This window comes from Haliotis cracherodii, unplaced genomic scaffold (assembly GCF_022045235.1).
Source record: "Haliotis cracherodii isolate W230 unplaced genomic scaffold, xgHalCrac1.p SCAF_25, whole genome shotgun sequence".
NCBI lineage: Eukaryota > Metazoa > Mollusca > Gastropoda > Lepetellida > Haliotidae > Haliotis > Haliotis cracherodii.
Window position 1 is genome coordinate 7,429,851 of NW_027266281.1, and position 24,659 is coordinate 7,454,509.

The 24,659-nt window shown below is 53.2% G+C and overlaps 1 protein-coding gene across 1 annotated transcript; it reads right to left on the reverse strand.

Moving 5' to 3' along the window:
- Window positions 1-5,531: 5,531 nt before the first annotated feature.
- On the reverse strand, window positions 5,532-23,322 carry LOC139472700 (mucin-2-like; the record flags this gene model as incomplete). Its single annotated transcript, XM_071255154.1, has 13 exons — window positions 23,262-23,322; window positions 22,789-22,866; window positions 22,146-22,226; window positions 21,524-21,704; window positions 21,164-21,173; window positions 19,214-19,500; window positions 17,645-18,153; window positions 17,211-17,230; window positions 16,360-16,724; window positions 14,729-15,295; window positions 14,594-14,609; window positions 13,455-13,829; window positions 5,532-5,735 (listed from the first exon to the last, which is right to left on the reverse strand). Coding segments are annotated over exons 1-13 (2,754 nt in total), but the record flags the coding sequence as incomplete, so codon positions are not given.
- Between the last annotated feature and the right edge of the window lie 1,337 nt (window positions 23,323-24,659).

The following is a 24,659-nucleotide window of genomic DNA, read 5'->3' on the forward strand; positions in this document are numbered from 1 at the left end:
GCACTGGTAGCGCTGGTTGGACTTGTGGCACTAGTGGCACTGGTAGGACTGGTGGCGCTGGTAGGGCTGGTAGGACTAGTGGCACTTGTAGCGCTAGTAGGACTTGTTGCACTGGTGGGGCTAGTCGCACTAGTTGGGCTTGTTGCGCTGGTGGCACTTGTGGCGCTGGTAGGACTGGTGGCGCTGGTGGCACTAGTCGCACTCGTGGCACTGGTAGCGCTGGTTGGACTTGTGGCACTAGTGGCACTGGTAGGACTGGTGGCGCTGGTAGGGCTGGTAGGACTAGTGGCACTTGTAGCGCTAGTAGGACTTGTTGCACTGGTGGGGCTAGTCGCACTAGTTGGGCTTGTTGCGCTGGTGGCACTTGTGGCGCTGGTAGGACTGGTGGCGCTGGTGGCACTAGTTGCACTCGTGGCACTGGTAGCGCTGGTTGGACTTGTGGCACTAGTGGCACTGGTAGGACTGGTGGCGCTGGTAGGGCTGGTAGGACTAGTGGCACTTGTAGCGCTAGTAGGACTTGTTGCACTGGTGGGGCTAGTCGCACTAGTTGGGCTTGTTGCGCTGGTGGCACTTGTGGCGCTGGTAGGACTGGTGGCGCTGGTGGCGCTAGTTGCACTCGTGGCACTGGTAGCGCTGGTTGGACTTGTGGCACTAGTGGCACTGGTAGGACTGGTGGCGCTGGTAGGGCTGGTAGGACTAGTGGCACTTGTAGCGCTAGTAGGACTTGTTGCACTGGTGGGGCTAGTTGCACTAGTTGGGATTGTTGCGCTGGTGGCACTTGTGGCGCTGGTAGGACTGGTGGCGCTGGTGGCACTAGTCGCACTCGTGGCACTGGTAGCGCTGGTTGGACTTGTGGCACTAGTGGCACTGGTAGGACTGGTGGCGCTGGTAGGGCTGGTAGGACTAGTGGCACTTGTAGCGCTAGTAGGACTTGTTGCACTGGTGGGGCTAGTCGCACTAGTTGGGCTTGTTGCGCTGGTGGCACTTGTGGCGCTGGTAGGACTGGTGGCGCTGGTGGCACTAGTTGCACTCGTGGCACTGGTAGCGCTGGTTGGACTTGTGGCACTAGTGGCACTGGTAGGACTGGTGGCGCTGGTAGGGCTGGTAGGACTAGTGGCACTTGTAGCGCTAGTAGGACTTGTTGCACTGGTGGGGCTAGTCGCACTAGTTGGGCTTGTTGCGCTGGTGGCACTTGTGGCGCTGGTAGGACTGGTGGCGCTGGTGGCGCTAGTTGCACTCGTGGCACTGGTAGCGCTGGTTGGACTTGTGGCACTAGTGGCACTGGTAGGACTGGTGGCGCTGGTAGGGCTGGTAGGACTAGTGGCACTTGTAGCGCTAGTAGGACTTGTTGCACTGGTGGGGCTAGTCGCACTAGTTGGGCTTGTTGCGCTGGTGGCACTTGTGGCGCTGGTAGGACTGGTGGCGCTGGTGGCACTAGTCGCACTCGTGGCACTGGTAGCGCTGGTTGGACTTGTGGCACTAGTGGCACTGGTAGGACTGGTGGCGCTGGTAGGGCTGGTAGGACTAGTGGCACTTGTAGCGCTAGTAGGACTTGTTGCACTGGTGGGGCTAGTCGCACTAGTTGGGCTTGTTGCGCTGGTGGCACTTGTGGCGCTGGTAGGACTGGTGGCGCTGGTGGCACTAGTTGCACTCGTGGCACTGGTAGCGCTGGTTGGACTTGTGGCACTAGTGGCACTGGTAGGACTGGTGGCGCTGGTAGGGCTGGTAGGACTAGTGACACTTGTAGCGCTAGTAGGACTTGTTGCACTGGTGGGGCTAGTCGCACTAGTTGGGCTTGTTGCGCTGGTGGCACTTGTGGCGCTGGTAGGACTGGTGGCGCTGGTGGCGCTAGTTGCACTCGTGGCACTGGTAGCGCTGGTTGGACTTGTGGCACTAGTGGCACTGGTAGGACTGGTGGCGCTGGTAGGGCTGGTAGGACTAGTGGCACTTGTAGCGCTAGTAGGACTTGTTGCACTGGTGGGGCTAGTCGCACTAGTTGGGCTTGTTGCGCTGGTGGCACTTGTGGCGCTGGTAGGACTGGTGGCGCTGGTGGCACTAGTCGCACTCGTGGCACTGGTAGCGCTGGTTGGACTTGTGGCACTAGTGGCACTGGTAGGACTGGTGGCGCTGGTAGGGCTGGTAGGACTAGTGGCACTTGTAGCGCTAGTAGGGCTAGTCGCACTAGTTGAGCTTGTTGCGCTGGTGGCACTTGTGGCGCTGGTAGGACTGGTGGCGCTGGTGGCACTGGTGGCACTCGTGGCACTGGTAGCGCTGGTTGGACTTGTGGCACTAGTGGCACTGGTAGGACTGGTGGCGCTGGTAGGGCTGGTAGGACTAGTGGCACTTGTAGCGCTAGTAGGACTTGTTGCACTGGTGGGGCTAGTCGCACTAGTTGGGCTTGTTGCGCTGGTGGCACTTGTGGCGCTGGTAGGACTGGTGGCGCTGGTGGCACTAGTCGCACTCGTGGCACTGGTAGCGCTGGTTGGACTTGTGGCACTAGTGGCACTGGTAGGACTGGTGGCGCTGGTAGGGCTGGTAGGACTAGTGGCACTTGTAGCGCTAGTAGGACTTGTTGCACTGGTGGGGCTAGTCGCACTAGTTGGGCTTGTTGCGCTGGTGGCACTTGTGGCGCTGGTAGGACTTGTGGCGCTGGTGGCACTAGTCGCACTCGTGGCACTGGTAGCGCTGGTTGGACTTGTGGCACTAGTGGCACTGGTAGGACTGGTGGCGCTGGTAGGGCTGGTAGGACTAGTGGCACTTGTAGCGCTAGTAGGACTTGTTGCACTGGTGGGGCTAGTCGCACTAGTTGGGCTTGTTGCGCTGGTGGCACTTGTGGCGCTGGTAGGACTGGTGGCGCTGGTGGCACTAGTCGCACTCGTGGCACTGGTAGCGCTGGTTGGACTTGTGGCACTAGTGGCACTGGTAGGACTGGTGGCGCTGGTAGGGCTGGTAGGACTAGTGGCACTTGTAGCGCTAGTAGGACTTGTTGCACTGGTGGGGCTAGTCGCACTAGTTGGGCTTGTTGCGCTGGTGGCACTTGTGGCGCTGGTAGGACTGGTGGCGCTGGTGGCAGTAGTTGCACTCGTGGCACTGGTAGCGCTGGTTGGACTTGTGGCACTAGTGGCACTGGTAGGACTGGTGGCGCTGGTAGGGCTGGTAGGACTAGTGGCACTTGTAGCGCTAGTAGGACTTGTTGCACTGGTGGGGCTAGTCGCACTAGTTGGGCTTGTTGCGCTGGTGGCACTTGTGGCGCTGGTAGGACTGGTGGCGCTGGTGGCAGTAGTTGCACTCGTGGCACTGGTAGCGCTGGTTGGACTTGTGGCACTAGTGGCACTGGTAGGACTGGTGGCGCTGGTAGGGCTGGTAGGACTAGTGGCACTTGTAGCGCTAGTAGGGCTAGTCGCACTAGTTGGGCTTGTTGCGCTGGTGGCACTTGTGGCGCTGGTAGGACTGGTGGCGCTGGTGGCACTGGTGGCACTCGTGGCACTGGTAGCGCTGGTTGGACTTGTGGCACTAGTGGCACTGGTAGGACTGGTGGCGCTGGTAGGGCTGGTAGGACTAGTGGCACTTGTAGCGCTAGTAGGACTTGTTGCACTGGTGGGGCTAGTCGCACTAGTTGGGCTTGTTGCGCTGGTGGCACTTGTGGCGCTGGTAGGACTGGTGGCGCTGGTGGCACTAGTCGCACTCGTGGCACTGGTAGCGCTGGTTGGACTTGTGGCACTAGTGGCACTGGTAGGACTGGTGGCGCTGGTAGGGCTGGTAGGACTAGTGGCACTTGTAGCGTTAGTAGGGCTAGTTGCACTAGTTGGGCTTGTTGCGCTGGTGGCACTTGTGGCGCTGGTAGGACTGGTGGCGCTGGTGGCACTGGTGGCACTCGTGGCACTGGTAGCGCTGGTTGGACTTGTGGCACTAGTGGCACTGGTAGGACTGGTGGCGCTGGTAGGGCTGGTAGGACTAGTGGCACTTGTAGCGCTAGTAGGACTTGTTGCACTGGTGGGGCTAGTCGCACTAGTTGGGCTTGTTGCGCTGGTGGCACTTGTGGCGCTGGTAGGACTGGTGGCGCTGGTGGCACTGGTGGCACTCGTGGCACTGGTAGCGCTGGTTGGACTTGTGGCACTAGTGGCACTGGTAGGACTGGTGGCGCTGGTAGGGCTGGTAGGACTAGTGGCACTTGTAGCGCTAGTAGGACTTGTTGCACTGGTGGGGCTAGTCGCACTAGTTGGGCTTGTTGCGCTGGTAGGACTGGTGGCGCTGGTGGCACTAGTTGCACTCGTGGCACTGGTAGCGCTGGTTGGACTTGTGGCACTAGTGGCACTGGTAGGACTGGTGGCGCTGGTAGGGCTGGTAGGACTAGTGGCACTTGTAGCGCTAGTAGGACTTGTTGCACTGGTGGGGCTAGTCGCACTAGTTGGGCTTGTGGCGCTGGTAGGACTGGTGGCGCTGGTGGCAGTAGTTGCACTCGTGGCACTGGTAGCGCTGGTTGGACTTGTGGCACTAGTGGCACTGGTAGGACTGGTGGCGCTGGTAGGGCTGGTAGGACTAGTGGCACTTGTAGCGCTAGTAGGACTTGTTGCACTGGTGGGGCTAGTCGCACTAGTTGGGCTTGTTGCGCTGGTGGCACTTGTGGCGCTGGTAGGACTGGTGGCGCTGGTGGCACTAGTCGCACTCGTGGCACTGGTAGCGCTGGTTGGACTTGTGGCACTAGTGGCACTGGTAGGACTGGTGGCGCTGGTAGGGCTGGTAGGACTAGTGGCACTTGTAGCGCTAGTAGGACTTGTTGCACTGGTGGGGCTAGTCGCACTAGTTGGGCTTGTTGCGCTGGTGGCACTTGTGGCGCTGGTGGCACTAGTTGCACTCGTGGCACTGGTAGCGCTGGTTGGACTTGTAGCACTAGTGGCACTGGTAGGACTGGTGGCGCTGGTAGGGCTGGTAGGACTAGTGGCACTTGTAGCGCTAGTAGGACTTGTTGCACTGGTGGGGCTAGTCGCACTAGTTGGGCTTGTGGCGCTGGTAGGACTGGTGGCGCTGGTGGCACTAGTTGCACTCGTGGCACTGGTAGCGCTGGTTGGACTTGTGGCACTAGTGGCACTGGTAGGACTGGTGGCGCTGGTAGGGCTGGTAGGACTAGTGGCACTTGTAGCGCTAGTAGGACTTGTTGCACTGGTGGGGCTAGTCGCACTAGTTGGGCTTGTTGCGCTGGTGGCACTTGTGGCGCTGGTAGGACTGGTGGCGCTGGTGGCACTAGTCGCACTCGTGGCACTGGTAGCGCTGGTTGGACTTGTGGCACTAGTGGCACTGGTAGGACTGGTGGCGCTGGTAGGGCTGGTAGGACTAGTGGCACTTGTAGCGCTAGTAGGACTTGTTGCACTGGTGGGGCTAGTCGCACTAGTTGGGCTTGTGGCGCTGGTAGGACTGGTGGCGCTGGTGGCACTAGTTGCACTCGTGGCACTGGTAGCGCTGGTTGGACTTGTGGCACTAGTGGCACTGGTAGGACTGGTGGCACTGGTAGGGCTGGTAGGACTAGTGGCACTTGTAGCGCTAGTAGGACTTGTTGCACTGGTGGGGCTAGTCGCACTAGTTGGGCTTGTTGCGCTGGTAGGACTGGTGGCGCTGGTGGCACTAGTTGCACTCGTGGCACTGGTAGCGCTGGTTGGACTTGTGGCACTAGTGGCACTGGTAGGACTGGTGGCGCTGGTAGGGCTGGTAGGACTAGTGGCACTTGTAGCGCTAGTAGGACTTGTTGCACTGGTGGGGCTAGTCGCACTAGTTGGGTTTGTGGCGCTGGTAGGACTGGTGGCGCTGGTGGCACTAGTTGCACTCGTGGCACTGGTAGCGCTGGTTGGACTTGTGGCACTAGTGGCACTGGTAGGACTGGTGGCGCTGGTAGGGCTGGTAGGACTAGTGGCACTTGTAGCGCTAGTAGGACTTGTTGCACTGGTGGGGCTAGTTGCACTAGTTGGGCTTGTGGCGCTGGTAGGACTGGTGGCGCTGGTGGCACTAGTTGCACTCGTGGCACTGGTAGCGCTGGTTGGACTTGTGGCACTAGTGGCACTGGTAGGACTGGTGGCGCTGGTAGGGCTGGTAGGACTAGTGGCACTTGTAGCGCTAGTAGGACTTGTTGCACTGGTGGGGCTAGTCGCACTAGTTGGGCTTGTTGCGCTGGTGGCACTTGTGGCGCTGGTAGGACTGGTGGCGCTGGTGGCACTAGTCGCACTCGTGGCACTGGTAGCGCTGGTTGGACTTGTGGCACTAGTGGCACTGGTAGGACTGGTGGCGCTGGTAGGGCTGGTAGGACTAGTGGCACTTGTAGCGCTAGTAGGACTTGTTGCACTGGTGGGGCTAGTCGCACTAGTTGGGCTTGTTGCGCTGGTGGCACTTGTGGCGCTGGTAGGACTGGTGGCGCTGGTGGCACTAGTCGCACTCGTGGCACTGGTAGCGCTGGTTGGACTTGTGGCACTAGTGGCACTGGTAGGACTGGTGGCGCTGGTAGGGCTGGTAGGACTAGTGGCACTTGTAGCGCTAGTAGGTCTTGTTGCACTGGTGGGGCTAGTCGCACTAGTTGGGCTTGTTGCGCTGGTGGCACTTGTGGCGCTGGTAGGACTGGTGGCGCTGGTGGCACTAGTTGCACTCGTGGCACTGGTAGCGCGGGTTGGACTTGTGGCACTAGTGGCACTGGTAGGACTGGTGGCGCTGGTAGGGCTGGTAGGACTAGTGGCACTTGTAGCGCTAGTAGGACTTGTTGCACTGGTGGGGCTAGTCGCACTAGTTGGGCTTGTCGCGCTGGTGGCACTTGTGGCGCTGGTAGGACTGGTGGCGCTGGTGGCACTAGTTGCACTCGTGGCACTGGTAGCGCTGGTTGGACTTGTGGCACTAGTGGCACTGGTAGGACTGGTGGCGCTGGTAGGGCTGGTAGGACTAGTGGCACTTGTAGCGCTAGTAGGACTTGTTGCACTGGTGGGGCTAGTCGCACTAGTTGGGCTTGTTGCGCTTGTGGCACTTGTGGCGCTGGTGGCACTAGTTGCACTCGTGGCACTGGTAGCGCTGGTTGGACTTGTAGCACTAGTGGCACTGGTAGGACTGGTGGCGCTGGTAGGGCTGGTAGGACTAGTGGCACTTGTAGCGCTAGTAGGACTTGTTGCACTGGTGGGGCTAGTCGCACTAGTTGGGCTTGTGGCGCTGGTAGGACTGGTGGCGCTGGTGGCACTAGTTGCACTCGTGGCACTGGTAGCGCTGGTTGGACTTGTGGCACTAGTGGCACTGGTAGGACTGGTGGCGCTGGTAGGGCTGGTAGGACTAGTGGCACTTGTAGCGCTAGTAGGACTTGTTGCACTGGTGGGGCTAGTCGCACTAGTTGGGCTTGTTGCGCTGTTGGCACTTGTGGCGCTGGTAGGACTGGTGGCGCTGGTGGCACTAGTCGCACTCGTGGCACTGGTAGCGCTGGTTGGACTTGTGGCACTAGTGGCACTGGTACGACTGGTGGCGCTGGTAGGGCTGGTAGGACTAGTGGCACTTGTAGCGCTAGTAGGACTTGTTGCACTGGTGGGGCTAGTCGCACTAGTTGGGCTTGTGGCGCTGGTAGGACTGGTGGCGCTGGTGGCACTAGTTGCACTCGTGGCACTGGTAGCGCTGGTTGGACTTGTGGCACTAGTGGCACTGGTAGGACTGGTGGCGCTGGTAGGGCTGGTAGGACTAGTGGCACTTGTAGCGCTAGTAGGACTTGTTGCACTGGTGGGGCTAGTCGCACTAGTTGGGCTTGTTGCGCTGGTAGGACTGGTGGCGCTGGTGGCACTAGTTGCACTCGTGGCACTGGTAGCGCTGGTTGGACTTGTGGCACTAGTGGCACTGGTAGGACTGGTGGCGCTGGTAGGGCTGGTAGGACTAGTGGCACTTGTAGCGCTAGTAGGACTTGTTGCACTGGTGGGGCTAGTCGCACTAGTTGGGTTTGTGGCGCTGGTAGGACTGGTGGCGCTGGTGGCACTAGTTGCACTCGTGGCACTGGTAGCGCTGGTTGGACTTGTGGCACTAGTGGCACTGGTAGGACTGGTGGCGCTGGTAGGGCTGGTAGGACTAGTGGCACTTGTAGCGCTAGTAGGACTTGTTGCACTGGTGGGGCTAGTCGCACTAGTTGGGCTTGTGGCGCTGGTAGGACTGGTGGCGCTGGTGGCGCTAGTTGCACTCGTGGCACTGGTAGCGCTGGTTGGACTTGTGGCACTAGTGGCACTGGTAGGACTGGTGGCGCTGGTAGGGCTGGTAGGACTAGTGGCACTTGTAGCGCTAGTAGGACTTGTTGCACTGGTGGGGCTAGTCGCACTAGTTGGGCTTGTTGCGCTGGTGGCACTTGTGGCGCTGGTAGGACTGGTGGCGCTGGTGGCACTAGTCGCACTCGTGGCACTGGTAGCGCTGGTTGGACTTGTGGCACTAGTGGCACTGGTAGGACTGGTGGCGCTGGTAGGGCTGGTAGGACTAGTGGCACTTGTAGCGCTAGTAGGACTTGTTGCACTGGTGGGGCTAGTCGCACTAGTTGGGCTTGTTGCGCTGGTGGCACTTGTGGCGCTGGTAGGACTGGTGGCGCTGGTGGCACTAGTCGCACTCGTGGCACTGGTAGCGCTGGTTGGACTTGTGGCACTAGTGGCACTGGTAGGACTGGTGGCGCTGGTAGGGCTGGTAGGACTAGTGGCACTTGTAGCGCTAGTAGGACTTGTTGCACTGGTGGGGCTAGTCGCACTAGTTGGGCTTGTTGCGCTGGTGGCACTTGTGGCGCTGGTAGGACTGGTGGCGCTGGTGGCACTAGTCGCACTCGTGGCACTGGTAGCGCTGGTTGGACTTGTGGCACTAGTGGCACTGGTAGGACTGGTGGCGCTGGTAGGGCTGGTAGGACTAGTGGCACTTGTAGCGCTAGTAGGACTTGTTGCACTGGTGGGGCTAGTCGCACTAGTTGGGCTTGTTGCGCTGGTGGCACTTGTGGCGCTGGTAGGACTGGTGGCGCTGGTGGCACTAGTCGCACTCGTGGCACTGGTAGCGCTGGTTGGACTTGTGGCACTAGTGGCACTGGTAGGACTGGTGGCGCTGGTAGGGCTGGTAGGACTAGTGGCACTTGTAGCGCTAGTAGGACTTGTTGCACTGGTGGGGCTAGTCGCACTAGTTGGGCTTGTTGCGCTGGTGGCACTTGTGGCGCTGGTAGGACTGGTGGCGCTGGTGGCACTAGTCGCACTCGTGGCACTGGTAGCGCTGGTTGGACTTGTGGCACTAGTGGCACTGGTAGGACTGGTGGCGCTGGTAGGGCTGGTAGGACTAGTGGCACTTGTAGCGCTAGTAGGACTTGTTGCACTGGTGGGGCTAGTCGCACTAGTTGGGCTTGTTGCGCTGGTGGCACTTGTGGCGCTGGTAGGACTGGTGGCGCTGGTGGCACTAGTTGCACTCGTGGCACTGGTAGCGCTGGTTGGACTTGTGGCACTAGTGGCACTGGTAGGACTGGTGGCGCTGGTAGGGCTGGTAGGACTAGTGGCACTTGTAGCGCTAGTAGGACTTGTTGCACTGGTGGGGCTAGTCGCACTAGTTGGGCTTGTTGCGCTGGTGGCACTTGTGGCGCTGGTAGGACTGGTGGCGCTGGTGGCACTAGTCGCACTCGTGGCACTGGTAGCGCTGGTTGGACTTGTTGCACTGGTGGGGCTAGTCGCACTAGTTGGGCTTGTTGCGCTGGTGGCACTTGTGGCGCTGGTAGGACTGGTGGCGCTGGTGGCACTAGTTGCACTCGTGGCACTGGTAACGCTGGTTGGAATTGTGGCACTAGTGGCACTGGTAGGACTGGTGGCGCTGGTAGGGCTGGTAGGACTAGTGGCACTTGTAGCGCTAGTAGGACTTGTTGCACTGGTGGGGCTAGTCGCACTAGTTGGGCTTGTTGCGCTGGTGGCACTTGTGGCGCTGGTAGGACTGGTGGCGCTGGTGGCACTAGTCGCACTCGTGGCACTGGTAGCGCTGGTTGGACTTGTGGCACTAGTGGCACTGGTAGGACTGGTGGCGCTGGTAGGGCTGGTAGGACTAGTGGCACTTGTAGCGCTAGTAGGACTTGTTGCACTGGTGGGGCTAGTCGCACTAGTTGGGCTTGTTGCGCTGGTGGCACTTGTGGCGCTGGTAGGACTGGTGGCGCTGGTGGCACTAGTCGCACTCGTGGCACTGGTAGCGCTGGTTGGACTTGTGGCACTAGTGGCACTGGTAGGACTGGTGGCGCTGGTAGGGCTGGTAGGACTAGTGGCACTTGTAGCGCTAGTAGGACTTGTTGCACTGGTGGGGCTAGTCGCACTAGTTGGGCTTGTTGCGCTGGTGGCACTTGTGGCGCTGGTAGGACTGGTGGCGCTGGTGGCACTAGTTGCACTCGTGGCACTGGTAGCGCTGGTTGGACTTGTGGCACTAGTGGCACTGGTAGGACTGGTGGCGCTGGTAGGGCTGGTAGGACTAGTGGCACTTGTAGCGCTAGTAGGACTTGTTGCACTGGTGGGGCTAGTCGCACTAGTTGGGCTTGTTGCGCTGGTGGCACTTGTGGCGCTGGTAGGACTGGTGGCGCTGGTGGCACTAGTTGCACTCGTGGCACTGGTAGCGCTGGTTGGACTTGTGGCACTAGTGGCACTGGTAGGACTGGTGGCGCTGGTAGGGCTGGTAGGACTAGTGGCACTTGTAGCGCTAGTAGGACTTGTTGCACTGGTGGGGCTAGTCGCACTAGTTGGGCTTGTTGCGCTGGTGGCACTTGTGGCGCTGGTAGGACTGGTGGCGCTGGTGGCGCTGGTGGCGCTGGTGGCACTCGTGGCACTGGTAGCGCTGGTTGGACTTGTGGCACTAGTGGCACTTGTAGGACTGGTGGCGCTGGTAGGGCTGGTAGGACTAGTGGCACTTGTAGCGCTAGTAGGACTTGTTGCACTGGTGGGGCTAGTCGCACTAGTTGGGCTTGTTGCGCTGGTGGCACTTGTGGCGCTGGTAGGACTGGTGGCGCTGGTGGCACTAGTTGCACTCGTGGCACTGGTAGCGCTGGTTGGAATTGTGGCACTAGTGGCACTGGTAGGACTGGTGGCACTGGTAGGGCTGGTAGGACTAGTGGCACTTGTAGCGCTAGTAGGACTTGTTGCACTGGTGGGGCTAGTCGCACTAGTTGGGCTTGTTGCGCTGGTGGCACTTGTGGCGCTGGTAGGACTGGTGGCACTGGTGGCACTAGTCGCACTCGTGGCACTGGTAGCGCTGGTTGGACTTGTGGCACTAGTGGCACTGGTAGGACTGGTGGCGCTGGTAGGGCTGGTAGGACTAGTGGCACTTGTAGCGCTAGTAGGACTTGTTGCACTGGTGGGGCTAGTCGCACTAGTTGGGCTTGTTGCGCTGGTGGCACTTGTGGCGCTGGTAGGACTGGTGGCGCTGGTGGCACTAGTTGCACTCGTGGCACTGGTAGCGCTGGTTGGACTTGTGGCACTAGTGGCACTGGTAGGACTGGTGGCGCTGGTAGGGCTGGTAGGACTAGTGGCACTTGTAGCGCTAGTAGGACTTGTTGCACTGGTGGGGCTAGTCGCACTAGTTGGGCTTGTGGCGCTGGTAGGACTGGTGGCGCTGGTGGCACTAGTTGCACTCGTGGCACTGGTAGCGCTGGTTGGACTTGTGGCACTAGTGGCACTGGTAGAACTGGTGGCACTGGTAGGGCTGGTAGGACTAGTGGCACTTGTAGCGCTAGTAGGACTTGTTGCACTGGTGGGGCTAGTCGCACTAGTTGGGCTTGTGGCGCTGGTAGGACTGGTGGCGCTGGTGGCACTAGTTGCACTGGTGGCACTGGTAGCGCTGGTTGGACTTGTGGCACTAGTGGCACTGGTAGGACTGGTGGCGCTGGTAGGGCTGGTTCGACTAGTGGCACTTGTAGCGCTAGTAGGACTTGTTGCACTGGTGGGGCTAGTCGCACTAGTTGGGCTTGTGGCGCTGGTAGGACTGGTGGCGCTGGTGGCACTAGTTGCACTAGTTGCACTGGTGGCACTGGTAGCGCTGGTTGGACTTGTTGCACTAGTGGCACTGGTAGGACTGGTGGCGCTGGTAGGGCTGGTAGGACTAGTGGCACTTGTAGCGCTAGTAGGACTTGTTGCACTGGTGGGGCTAGTCGCACTAGTTGGGCTTGTTGCGCTGGTGGCACTTGTGGCGCTGGTAGGACTGGTGGCGCTGGTGGCACTAGTTGCACTCGTGGCACTGGTAGCGCTGGTAGCGCTGGTTGGACTTGTGGCACTAGTGGCACTTGTAGGACTGGTGGCGCTGGTAGGGCTGGTAGGACTAGTGGCACTTGTAGCGCTAGTAGGACTTGTTGCACTGGTGGGGCTAGTTGCACTAGTTGGGCTTGTTGCGCTGGTGGCACTTGTGGCGCTGGTAGGACTGGTGGCGCTGGTGGCACTGGTGGCACTAGTGGCACTGGTAGCGCTGGTTGGACTTGTGGCACTAGTGGCACTGGTAGGACTGGTGGCGCTGGTAGGGCTGGTAGGACTAGTGGCACTTGTAGCGCTAGTAGGACTTGTTGCACTGGTGGGGCTAGTCGCACTAGTTGGGCTTGTTGCGCTGGTGGCACTTGTGGCGCTGGTAGGACTGGTGGCGCTGGTGGCACTAGTTGCACTCGTGGCACTGGTAGCGCTGGTTGGACTTGTGGCACTAGTGGCACTGGTAGGACTGGTGGCGCTGGTAGGGCTGGTAGGACTAGTGGCACTTGTAGCGCTTGTTGGAGTTGTTGCACTGGTTGGACTTGTGGCGCTGGTTGGACTTGTCGTGCTTTGGAAAAGAAATATAGCATACGTCAACAGAAGGAATGAAACAAGTAATTGTTGCTTGTCAGACAGCTTCTTATATTTGAATTGCCTTTTTCAACGCTAACTCTCTTTCATAATCAGGTTTTCAGAACTGTTCATTTTCTAGGACTTTGACTGATGCTAATTTAAAATGTCCTGAAGATCCTTTTCAAATTTAGTAACGACGTAGAAGAATGTCTTGTCACAATTGATTAAATCATGAACATGGCTGAAAGGTATTTGTCTCACTCAAATAATCATTGCATACCTTTTAGAATTTTAATAGTGTTCAGATAATATATAGGTATTTCTGTTAGAGTGGCATACCAAATTCTGTGATATGTAAAGGTAGATTTGTCCCATATGATATACAACATGTTTCTGTTTACTAAAAAAGCCAAACAAACAGTTGATAGAGATACGTTTTAAAGCACGACATTCCTATCAACTAAATCGTGTACAACAGACAAAATGATTTAAAACAATTTGGCGAATAGCGTGTCTTACCAAGAGGACGATGTAGAGGTACAGCTCTTGATAGTGTCGTCCCAGGCAAGGCCACCTGGGCAGGGTCTGTTGTCAATGATCCACTCCCCGATACACGTGGCATAGACGGTGCAGCTCGAACATGACTGATAGTTGCCGTCACTCAGCCCTACACACGATGTCACACAGATAGGGACAGTTGTCGTAGGCGATGTTGGTGACGTTGGTGATGTCGCTGATGTAGGTGACGTTGGTGATGTCGCTGATGTAGGTGATGTTGCTGATGTAGGTGACGTGGGTGATGTTGCTGGCGTGGGTGATGTTGCTGATGTCTGACTTGTGGCACTGGTTGGTCCCGTGGGACCAGTAGCGCTGGTTGGACTTGTGGCGCTTGTTGGACTTGTGGCGCTTGTTGAACTTGTGGCGCTGGTTGGACTTGTGGCGCTTGTTGGACTTGTGGCGCTTGTTGAACTTGTGGCACTGGTTGGACTTGTGGCGCTTGTTGGACTTGTGGCGCTTGTTGGACTCGTGGCGCTGGTTGGACTTGTCGTGCTTTGGAAAAGAAACATAGCATACGTCAATAGAAGGAATGAAACAAGGTATTGTTACTTGCCAGACAGCTAATTATATTTTTATTGCCCTTTTCAAGGCTAACTCCCTTTCATAATCAGGTTTTCAGATCGGTTCATTGCCTCGGGGACCTCCTCCGTGGTCTAGTGGAAGAGCGTCCGCCCGGAGAGCGGGAGATCCGGGGTTCGATCCCCGGCCGCGTCATACCAAAAGACGTTCAAAGATGGTACTTGTTGTTACCCTGTCTGGCGCTCGGCATTAAGGGGCTAAAACAAGGACTGGTCGACTCGGAGTCAGTATACTGTGTCTGAGTGGGGCATTCATGTTAAACTGCGGCATGGTATCTCAGTGAGCTAGCACTATAAATCGGCATCAGTCCGGACTAGTACAAGCAGCCACACACACACACACACAAGTACATGCACGTCGCTATATAAGTGCAATAATCTTGGACGCGACGTCACCTCACCTCATTGCCTCGGACGTTGACTGATGGTAATATTAAATATCCTGAAGATCCTTTTCAAATTTAGTAACGATGTAGAAGAATGTCTTGTCACAATTGATAAAATCATGAACATATCTGAATGATATTTGTCTCCTGAACAATCACTACATACCTGTCTTAATGTTGATAGTATTTGCTAAATTGTACATTTCAGATAATATATACTAGGGTCTACTTGTTGAGAGTGGCATGCCAAGTTCTGTAATATGTTAATGTAGATTTGTTCGATATGATTTACAACATTTTTCTGTTTACTAAAAAAGCCAAACAAACAGATGATAGAGGTACGTTTTAAAGCACGGCATTCCTATCAACTAAATCGTGTACAACAGACAAAATGATTTAAAACAATTTGGCGAATAGTGTTTCTTACCAAGAGGACGATGTAGAGGTACAGCTCTTGATAGTGTCGTCCCAGGCAAGGCCACCTGGGCAGGGTCTGTTGTCAATGATCCGCTCCCCGATACACGTGGCATAGACGGTGCAGCCCGAACATGACTGATAGTTGCCGTCACTCAACCCTACACACGATATCACACAGATAGGGAGAGTTGTCGTAGGCGATGTTGGTGACGTTGGTGATGTCGGTGACGTTGGTGATGTTGGTGATGTCGCTGATGTAGGTGACGTTGGTGATGTCGGTGACGTTGGCAATGTAGGTGACGTGGGTGATGTTGCTGGCGTGGGTGATGTTTCTGATGTCTGACTTGTGGCACTGGTTGGTCCCGTGGGACCAGTAGCGGTGGTAGGACTTGTGGCGCTTGTTGGACTTGTGGAGCTTGTTGGACTTGTGGCGCTTGTTGGACTTGTGGCGCTTGTTGGACTGGTGGCGCTGGTTGGACTTGTGGCGCTTGTTGGACTTGTGGTGCTTGTTGGACTTGTGGCGCTTGTTGGACTTGTGGCGCTTGTTGGACTCGTGGCGCTGGTTGGACTTGTTGTGCTTTGGAAAAGAAACACAGCATAGGTCAACAAAACGAATGAAGCAAGGTATTGTTATTTGCCAGACAGCTAATTATATTTTTATTGCCCTTTTCAAGGCTAACTCCCTTTCATAATCAGGTTTTCAGGTCGGTTCATTGCCTCGGGGACCTCCTCCGTGGTCTAGTGGAAGAGCGTACACCCGGAGAGCGGAGGTCCGGGGTTCGATCCCCGGCCGCGTCATACCAAAAAACGTTCAAAGATGGTACTTGTTGTTACCCTGTCTGGCGCTCGGCATTAAGGGGCTAAAACAAGGACTGGTCGGCTCGGAGTCAGTATACTGTGTCTGAGTGGGGCATTCATGTTAAACTGCGGCATGGTATCTCAGTGAGCTAGCACTATAAATCGGCATCAATTCTGACTAGTACAAGCAGCCACACACACACACACACAAGTACATGCACGTCGCTATATAAGTGCAATAATCTTGGACGCGACGTCACCTCACCTCATTGCCTCGGACGTTGACTGATGGTAATATTAAATATCCTGAAGATCCTTTTCAAATTTAGTAACTATGTAGAAGAATGTCTTGTCACAATTGATAAAATCATGAACATATCTGAATGATATTTGTCTCCTGAACAATCACTGCATACCTGTCTTAATGTTGATAGCATTTGCTGAATTGTACATTTCAGATAATATATACTAGGGTCTACTTGTTGAGAGTGGCATGCCAAGTTCTGTAATATGTTAATGTAGATTTGTTCGATATGATTTACAACATTTTTCTGTTTACTAAAAATGCCAAACAAACAGATGATAGAGGTACGTTTTAAAGCACGGCATTCCTATCAACTAAATCGTGTACAACAGACAAAATGATTTAAAACAATTTGGCGAATAGTGTTTCTTACCAAGAGGACGATGTAGATGTACAGCTCTTGATAGTGTCGTCCCAGGCAAGGCCACCTGGGCAGGGTCTGTTGTCAATGATCCGCTCCCCGATACACGTGGCATAGACGGTGCAGCCCGAACATGACTGATAGTTGCCGTCACTCAACCCTACACACGATGTCACACAGATAGGGAGAGTTGTCGTAGGCGATGTTGGTGACGTTGGTGATGTTGGTGATGTCGCTGATGTAGGTGACGTTGGTGATGTCGGTGACGTTGGCGATGTAGGTGACGTGGGTGATGTTGCTGGCGTGGGTGATGTTGCTGATGTCTGACTTGTGGCACTGGTTGGTCCCGTGGGACCAGTAGCGGTGGTAGGACTTGTGGCGCTTGTTGGACTTGTGGCGCTTGTTGGACTTGTGGCGCTTGTTGGACTTGTGGCGCTTGTTGGACTTGTGGCGCTGGTTGGACTTGTGGCGCTTGTTGGACTTGTTGCGCTTGTTGGACTTGTGGCGCTTGTTGGACTCGTGGCGCTGGTTGGACTTGTTGTGCTTTGGAAAAGAAATATAGCATACGTCAACAAAACGAATGAAGCAAGGTATTGTTACTTGCCAGACAGCTAATTATATTTTTATTGCCCTTTTCAAGGCTAACTCCCTTTCATAATCAGGTTTTCAGATCGGTTCATTGCCTCGGGGACCTCCTCCGTGGTCTAGTGGAAGAGCGTACACCCGGAGAGCGGAGGTCCGGGGTTCGATCCCCGGCAACGTCATACCATAAAACGTTCAAAGATGGTACTTGTTGTTACCCTGTCTGGCGCTCGGCATTAAGGGGCTAAAACAAGGACTGGTCGGCTCGGAGTCAGTATACTGTGTCTGAGTGGGGCATTCATGTTAAACTGCGGCATGGTATCTCAGTGAGCTAGCACTATAAATCGGCATCAATCCTGACTAGTACAAGCAGCCACACACACACACACACAAGTACATGCACGTCGCTATATAAGTGCAATAATCTTGGACGCGACGTCACCTCACCTCATTGCCTCGGACGTTGACTGATGGTAATATTAAATATCCTGAAGATCCTTTTCAAATTTAGTAACTATGTAGAAGAATGTCTTGTCACAATTGATAAAATCATGAACATATCTGAATGATATTTGTCTCCTGAACAATCACTGCATACCTGTCTTAATGTTGATAGCATTTGCTGAATTGTACATTTCAGATAATATATACTAGGGTCTACTTGTTGAGAGTGGCATGCCAAGTTCTGTAATATGTTAATGTAGATTTGTTCGATATGATTTACAACATTTTTCTGTTTACTAAAAAAGCCAAACAAACAGATGATAGAGGTACGTTTTAAAGCACGGCATTCCTATCAACTAAATCGTGTACAACAGACAAAATGATTTAAAACAATTTGGCGAATAGTGTTTCTTACCAAGAGGACGATGTAGATGTACAGCTCTTGATAGTGTCGTCCCAGGCAAGGCCACCTGGGCAGGGTCTGTTGTCAATGATCCGCTCCCCGATACACGTGGCATAGACGGTGCAGCCCGAACATGACTGATAGTTGCCGTCACTCAGCCCTACACACGATGTCACACAGATAGGGAGAGTTGTCGTAGGCGATGTTGGTGACGTTGGTGATGTTGGTGATGTCGCTGATGTAGGTGACGTTGGTGATGTCGGTGACGTTGGCGATGTAGGTGACGTGGGTGATGTTGCTGGCGTGGGTGATGTTTCTGATGTCTGACTTGTGGCACTGGTTGGTCCCGTGGGACCAGTAGCGGTGGTAGGACTTGTGGCGCTTGTTGGACTTGTGGAGCTTGTTGGACTTGTGGCGCTTGTTGGACTTGTGGCGCTTGTTGGACTTGTGGCGCTGGTTGGACTTGTGGCGCTTGTTGGACTTGTTGCGCTTGTTGGACTTGTGGCGCTTGTTGGACTCGTGGCGCTGGTTGGACTTGTTGTGCTTTGGAAAAGAAATATAGCATACGTCAACAAAACGAATGAAGCAAGGTATTGTTACTTGCCAGACAGCTAATTATATTTTTATTGCCCTTTTCAAGGCTAACTCCCTTTCATAATCAGGTTTTCAGATCGGTTCATTGCCTCGGGGACCTCCTCCGTGGTCTAGTGGAAGAGCGTACACCCGGAGAGCGGAGGTCCGGGGTTCGATCCCCGGCCGCGTCATACCAAAAAACGTTCAAAGATGGTACTTGTTGTTACCCTGTCTGGCGCTCGGCATTAAGGGGCTAAAACAAGGACTGGTCGGCTCGGAGTCAGTATACTGTGTCTGAGTGGGGCATTCATGTTAAACTGCGGCATGGTATCTCAGTGAGCTAGCACTATAAATCGGCATCAATCCTGACTAGTACAAGCAGCCACACACACACACACACAAGTACATGCACGTCGCTATATAAGTGCAATAATCTTGGACGCGACGTCACCTCACCTCATTGCCTCGGACGTTGACTGATGGTAATATTAAATATCCTGAAGATCCTTTTCAAATTTAGTAACTATGTAGAAGAATGTCCTGTCACAATTGATAAAATCATGAACATATCTGAATGATATTTGTCTCCTGAACAATCACTGCATACCTGTCTTAATGTTGATAGCATTTGCTGAATTGTACATTTCAGATAATATATACTAGGGTCTACTTGTTGAGAGTGGCATGCCATGTTCTGTAATATGTTAATGTAGATTTGTTCGATATGATTTACAACATTTTTCTGTTTACTAAAAAAGCCAAACAAACAGTTGATAGAGATACGTTTTAAAGCATGGCATTCCCATCAACTAAATCAAAAAAGACAAAATGATTTAAAACAATTTGGCGAATAGTGTTTCTTACCAAGAGGACGATGTAGAGGTACAGCTCTTGATAGTGTCGTCCCAGGCAAGGCCACCTGGGCAGGGTCTGTTGTCAATGATCCGCTCCCCGATACACGTGGCATAGACGGTGCAGCCCGAACATGACTGATAGTTGCCGTCACTCAACCCTACACACGATGTCACACAGATAGGGACAGTTGTCGTAGGCGATGTTGCTGACGTTGGTGATGTCGCTGATGTAGGTGACGTTGGTGATGTCGCTGACGTTGGTGATGGTGCTGATGATGTAGGTGACGTGGGTGATGTTGCTGGTGTAGGTGATGTTGCTGATGTCTGACTTGTGGCACTGGTTGGACCCGTGGATCCCGTACCGCTTGTTGGACTTGTGGCACTGGTTGGACTTGTGGGGCTTGTTGGACTTGTGGCGCTTGTTGGACTTGTGGCGCTTGTTGGACTTGTGGCGCTGGTAGGACTAGTGGCGCTTGTTGGACTTGTTGCACTGGTAGAACTTGTTGCAGTGGTTGCACTGGTCGTCCTAGAAGGCCATATGGTTGTAAGTTGAGTTTGATTATTAAAAAGAAGAAGAAGAAAACTTGATGGAATAGTTAATTAATTTGTTCCAGAAAATACTAGAAATAGTTGCTTTTGTTTCTGGTTTTACGCCGCTCAAAACGTTTGATGTGAACAGAATTTTTGACTCCTTCTTATAGAAAGACCACCAACTCACATCTGGCTTGTAGAAAGACGTCCTTTCCACATCTAGTTTGTAGAAAGACCACCTACCCAACCCTGGTTTGTAGACAGACCACCTACCCTACCCTAGTTTGTAGAAAGACCACCTACCCACCCCTAGTTTGTAGAAAGACCACCTACCCAACCCTAGTTGGTAGAAAGACCACTTACCCAACCCTAGTTTGTGAAAAGACTACCTATCCACTTGTTGCTTGCAAACAGACCACCTACCCACATCTAGTTTGTAGACAGACCACCTACCCACATTGGGCTTGTAAAGAGACCACCTACCGTTCCTAGTTTGTAGAAAGACCACCTACCGACCCCTAGATTGTAGAAAGACCACCTACCGACATCTGGCTTGTAATAAGAGCATCTACCCACATCTGGCTTGTGTACAAAGCGCTACCCACACCTAGTTTGTAGAAAGACCACTTATCCAACCGTAGTTTGTAGAAAGACCACCTACCCAACCCTTGTTTGTAGAAAGACCACCTACCCAAACCTAGTTTGTAGAAAGACCACCTACCCACATCTGGCTTGTAGAAAGACCACCTACCCACATCTGGCTTGTAGAAGGACCACCTACCCACATCTACTTTGTAGACAGACCACCTACCAGACCCTAGTTTGTAGACAAACCATGGCACCTACCCACATCTGGCTTGTAGGAAGAACACCTACTCACCCCTAGTTGGTAGAAAGACCACCTACACAACCCTAGTTTGTGAAAAGACTACCTATCCACATTTTGCTTGTAGAAAGACCACCTACCCACATCTAGTTCGTAGAAAGACCACCTACCCCTATCTGGCTCGTAGAAAGACCACCTACCCCTATCTGGCTCGTAGAAAGACCACCTACCCACATCTTGCTTGAAGACAGACCAAGTACCCTACCCTTGTTTGTACATTGACTACCTATCGACATGTTGCTTTCACAAAGACCACCTACCACATTTTGCTTGAAAACATACCACTTACCCACATCTGGCTTGTAGACAGGCCCCCTACCCACCTCTAGTTTGTAGAAAGACCACCTACCCACATCTGGCTTGTAGAAGGACCACCTACCCAACCCTAGTTTGTAGAAAGACCACCTACCCACACCTAGTTTGTAGAAAGACCACCTACCCACATCTGGCTTGTAAAAGGACCACCTATGCAACCCAAGTTTGTTGAAAGACCACCTACCCACCTCTTGTTTGTAGAAAGACCACCTACCCACATCAGGCTTGTAGAAAAAACACCTATCCACATCTGGCTAGTAGAAAGACCACCTACCAACGTCTGGCTTGTAGAAAGACCACTTACCCACATCTGGCTTGTAGAAAGACCACCTACCCACATCTGGCTTGTAGAAAGACCACATACCAACATCTGGCTTGTAGAAAGACCACCTACCAACATCTGGCTTGAAGAAAGACCACATACCTACATCTGGTTTGTAAAAAGACCACCTAACCACCCCTACTTTGTATAAAGACCACCTACCCAGCCCTAGTTTGTAGAAAGACCACCCACACAACCCTAGTTTGTAGAAAGACCAACTACCAACAACTGGCTTGTAGAAGGACCACCTACCAACATCTGGCTCGTAGAAAGACCACCTACACACCGTTAGTTTGTAGAAAGACCACCTACCCACATCTAGGTCGTAGAAAGACCACCTACCCACCCCTAGTTTGTAGAACGACCACCTACCCACATTTAGCTCGTAGAAAGAGCACCTACCCACCCCTAATTTGTAGAAAAACCACCTACCCACATCTGGCTTGCGAGGCGTAGTTACACACACCGAGGTCGGCGTCGTAGACGAGGGACGTGGGGCAGCTCACGGTGAAGGTGTTTCCCAGCACACATATTTGGTAGATGTCACATGACGTGCACGATGGATATTGACCATCCGCCTGTCCCGCGCAGTTGGCGACACAAGTGGGATAAGCTGAAACAAGGGCATTCATATTTGTATTGCAAAATATAGGATGCAATCAAGGTATATATGCGACAGATGTATTTTCCTGATTGTGTGCATTGTATGGTATTGATGATAATGCAGATTATTCTCGACACACGTTCATTTAACTCCCCCAGGTGTACTTAATAAACCCCTCACTCACTCACCCTGTACAAGTACTATGAGATCTAAAAGGAATAAATGATAACACATTGAACGGATAAATGTACCCGTGAATGCGTGGACTAGAGATGACATGGCAGAGTTGCCCGTGAAGGCGTAGAATAGACATGGTCGTGGGAAAGTTACATGTCAGAGCGTGGAGTACAGATGGTCGTGGTAGAGTTACATGTGAGAGTGTGGAGTAAAGATGGGTGTGGTCTACTTACCTGTGAGAGTGTGGAGTAAAGATGGGTGTGGTCTACTTACCTGTGAGAGTGTGGAGTAGAAATGGGCGTGGTCGACTTACCTGTGAGAGCGTGGAGCAGGGATGGGCGGTGTGGTAGTTACCTGTGAGAGCGTGAGTAGAGATGGTCGTGGTAGAGTTACATGTGAGAGAGTGGAGTAAAGATGGGCGTGGTAGAGTGACATGTCAGAGCATGGAGTTGAGATGGTCGTGGTAGAGTTACATGTGAGAGTGTGGAGTAAAGATGGGCGTGGTAGAGTTGCCCGTGAAGGCGTAGAATAGACATGGGCGTGGTAGAGCTACATGTCAGAGCGTGGAGTAGAGATGGGCGTGGTAGAGTTACCTGTGAGTGTGTAGAGTAGAAATTGGCGTGGTAGAGTTACCTGTGAGAGCGTTTAGTAGAGAATGACGTGGTACGTAGTTACCTGTGAGAGCGCGTAGTAGAGATGGGCGTGGTAGAGTTACCTGTGAGAGCGTGTAGTAGAGATGGGCGTGGTAGAGTTACCTGTGAGAGCGTGTAGTAGAGATGGGCGTGGTAGAGTTACCTGTGAGAGTGTAGAGTAGAATTTTGGCGTGGTAGAGTTACCTGTGAGAGCGTGGAGTAGAGATGGGCGTGGTAGAGTTACCTGTGAGAGCGTGTAGTAGAGATGGGCGTGGTAGAGTTACCTGTGAGAGCGTGGAGTAGAGATGGGCGTGGTAGAGTTAACTGTGAGAGCGTGTAGTAGAGACGGGCGTGGTAGTTACCTGTGAGAGCATGGAGTAGAGATGGGCGTGGCAGATTTACCTGTGAGAGTGTAGAGTAGAATTTTGGCGTGGTAGAGTTACCTGTGAGAGCGTGTAGTAGAGATGGGCGTGGTAGTTACCTGTGAGAGCGTGGAGTAGAGATGGGCGTGGTCTACTTACCTGTGAGAGCGTGGAGTAGAGATGGGCGTGGTCTACTTACCTGTGAGAGCGTATAGTAGAGATGGGTGTGGTAGTTACCTGTGAGAGCGTGTAGTAGAGATGGGCGTGGTCTACTTACCTGTGAGAGCGTGGAGTAGAGATGGGCGTGGTAGAGTTACCTGTGAGAGCGTGGAGTAGAGATGGGAGTGATATTTACCTGTGAGAGCGTTGAGTAGAGATGGGCTAGGTCTACTTACCTGTGAGAGCGTGACAGAGACGCACGAGAAGAAGAGACAGCACTGCCGGAAAAAACATCATCCTGTTCAGCATCAACTGGTGGGAAACAAAGTGATACAAATATGTCAGAGTTGCGTCCCTTGGGCACGCCAGAAACCTATGATTATGAGTTCGAATCACGGTTCGCCACGATTATATTTCTAGGTTTGTCAGCTTTGAGTAACACTTTCTGAGTAAAGTACAGATTCTAGTAATTTTTGGGGTTGAGTCCCATCCGGGATTCGACGCCACACTGCCAGAGTGAGGCACATCAAGCCGTGATATAACTGGAATAAAAAAGCTGGGTTAAAAAACTCACTCACTCAATATTAACCCCAGTACAACCACCCAAGACAATACAGTAATCTTTTCTACTTTTAATACAACCACCACTATTGCTATTATTGATGGAACGGTTACTGCTTTTTACTGCTACTACTATTACTACAACTACTATTGCTGCTGCTGCTACTACTACTACTACCACTACAACCACTACTGCTACTACTACTACTACTACTACTACCACTACTACTGCTACTACTGCTACTACTGCTACTACTACTACTACTACTGCTACTACTACTACTTCTACCACTACCGTCGCTGGTACTACTACTACTACTACTACTACTACTACTACTACTACAGCTGCTGCTGCCACTACTACTGCTAGCACTTCAACCACTACTGCCACTACTACTACTACTACTACTACTGCTACTACTACCACTACTACTATCACTACTACCACTACTACTACTACTACTACTGTGTAGTATGGCGGAGTCAACAGCAGTAAATAGGAATGCCCCTAGATGTATCCCTGTGGGCGGCGTATGACGCCCGCGTACGTCTTACAGTGAAGCGCTGTGGGCGGCATGTGACGCCCCCCGGCGTTGTGACGTTACATCTGATATCCCGATAGTGATTTACCCGGAGTCGCCAGTGGCAAGCTGATGTAACAACGCCATTACATGTGCTTCTACATCGATAACAGATCAACCCAATCTTAATCGATGTGTGTTATGCATCCCCAGTTCACTGGTTAAAACAAATAACAATTGTGAGAAACATCAGGCTCATAACGTGTTGTTAACTAACTGAACATACAGACAGAATCGAGTAGAAATACGGTTGTGAGGTTGTGAAGAAAGCTGTAAAGTTAATTGACCGTAACGCGTTTACTATCAGCTACATGACAAGTTGTCTCCCTTGCCCCACAGTGTTGGTCGGGACACGGCATTGATGAGAAATTAACGTAGAGAAATCTCTTCCTTATTTTTGGTCCAGTACCAACAGTCTGGATTAGTCAGGATGATAGCGTCAACTGCAATTATTACTTCTACGACTACTGCAACAACATCTACAGCCACGAG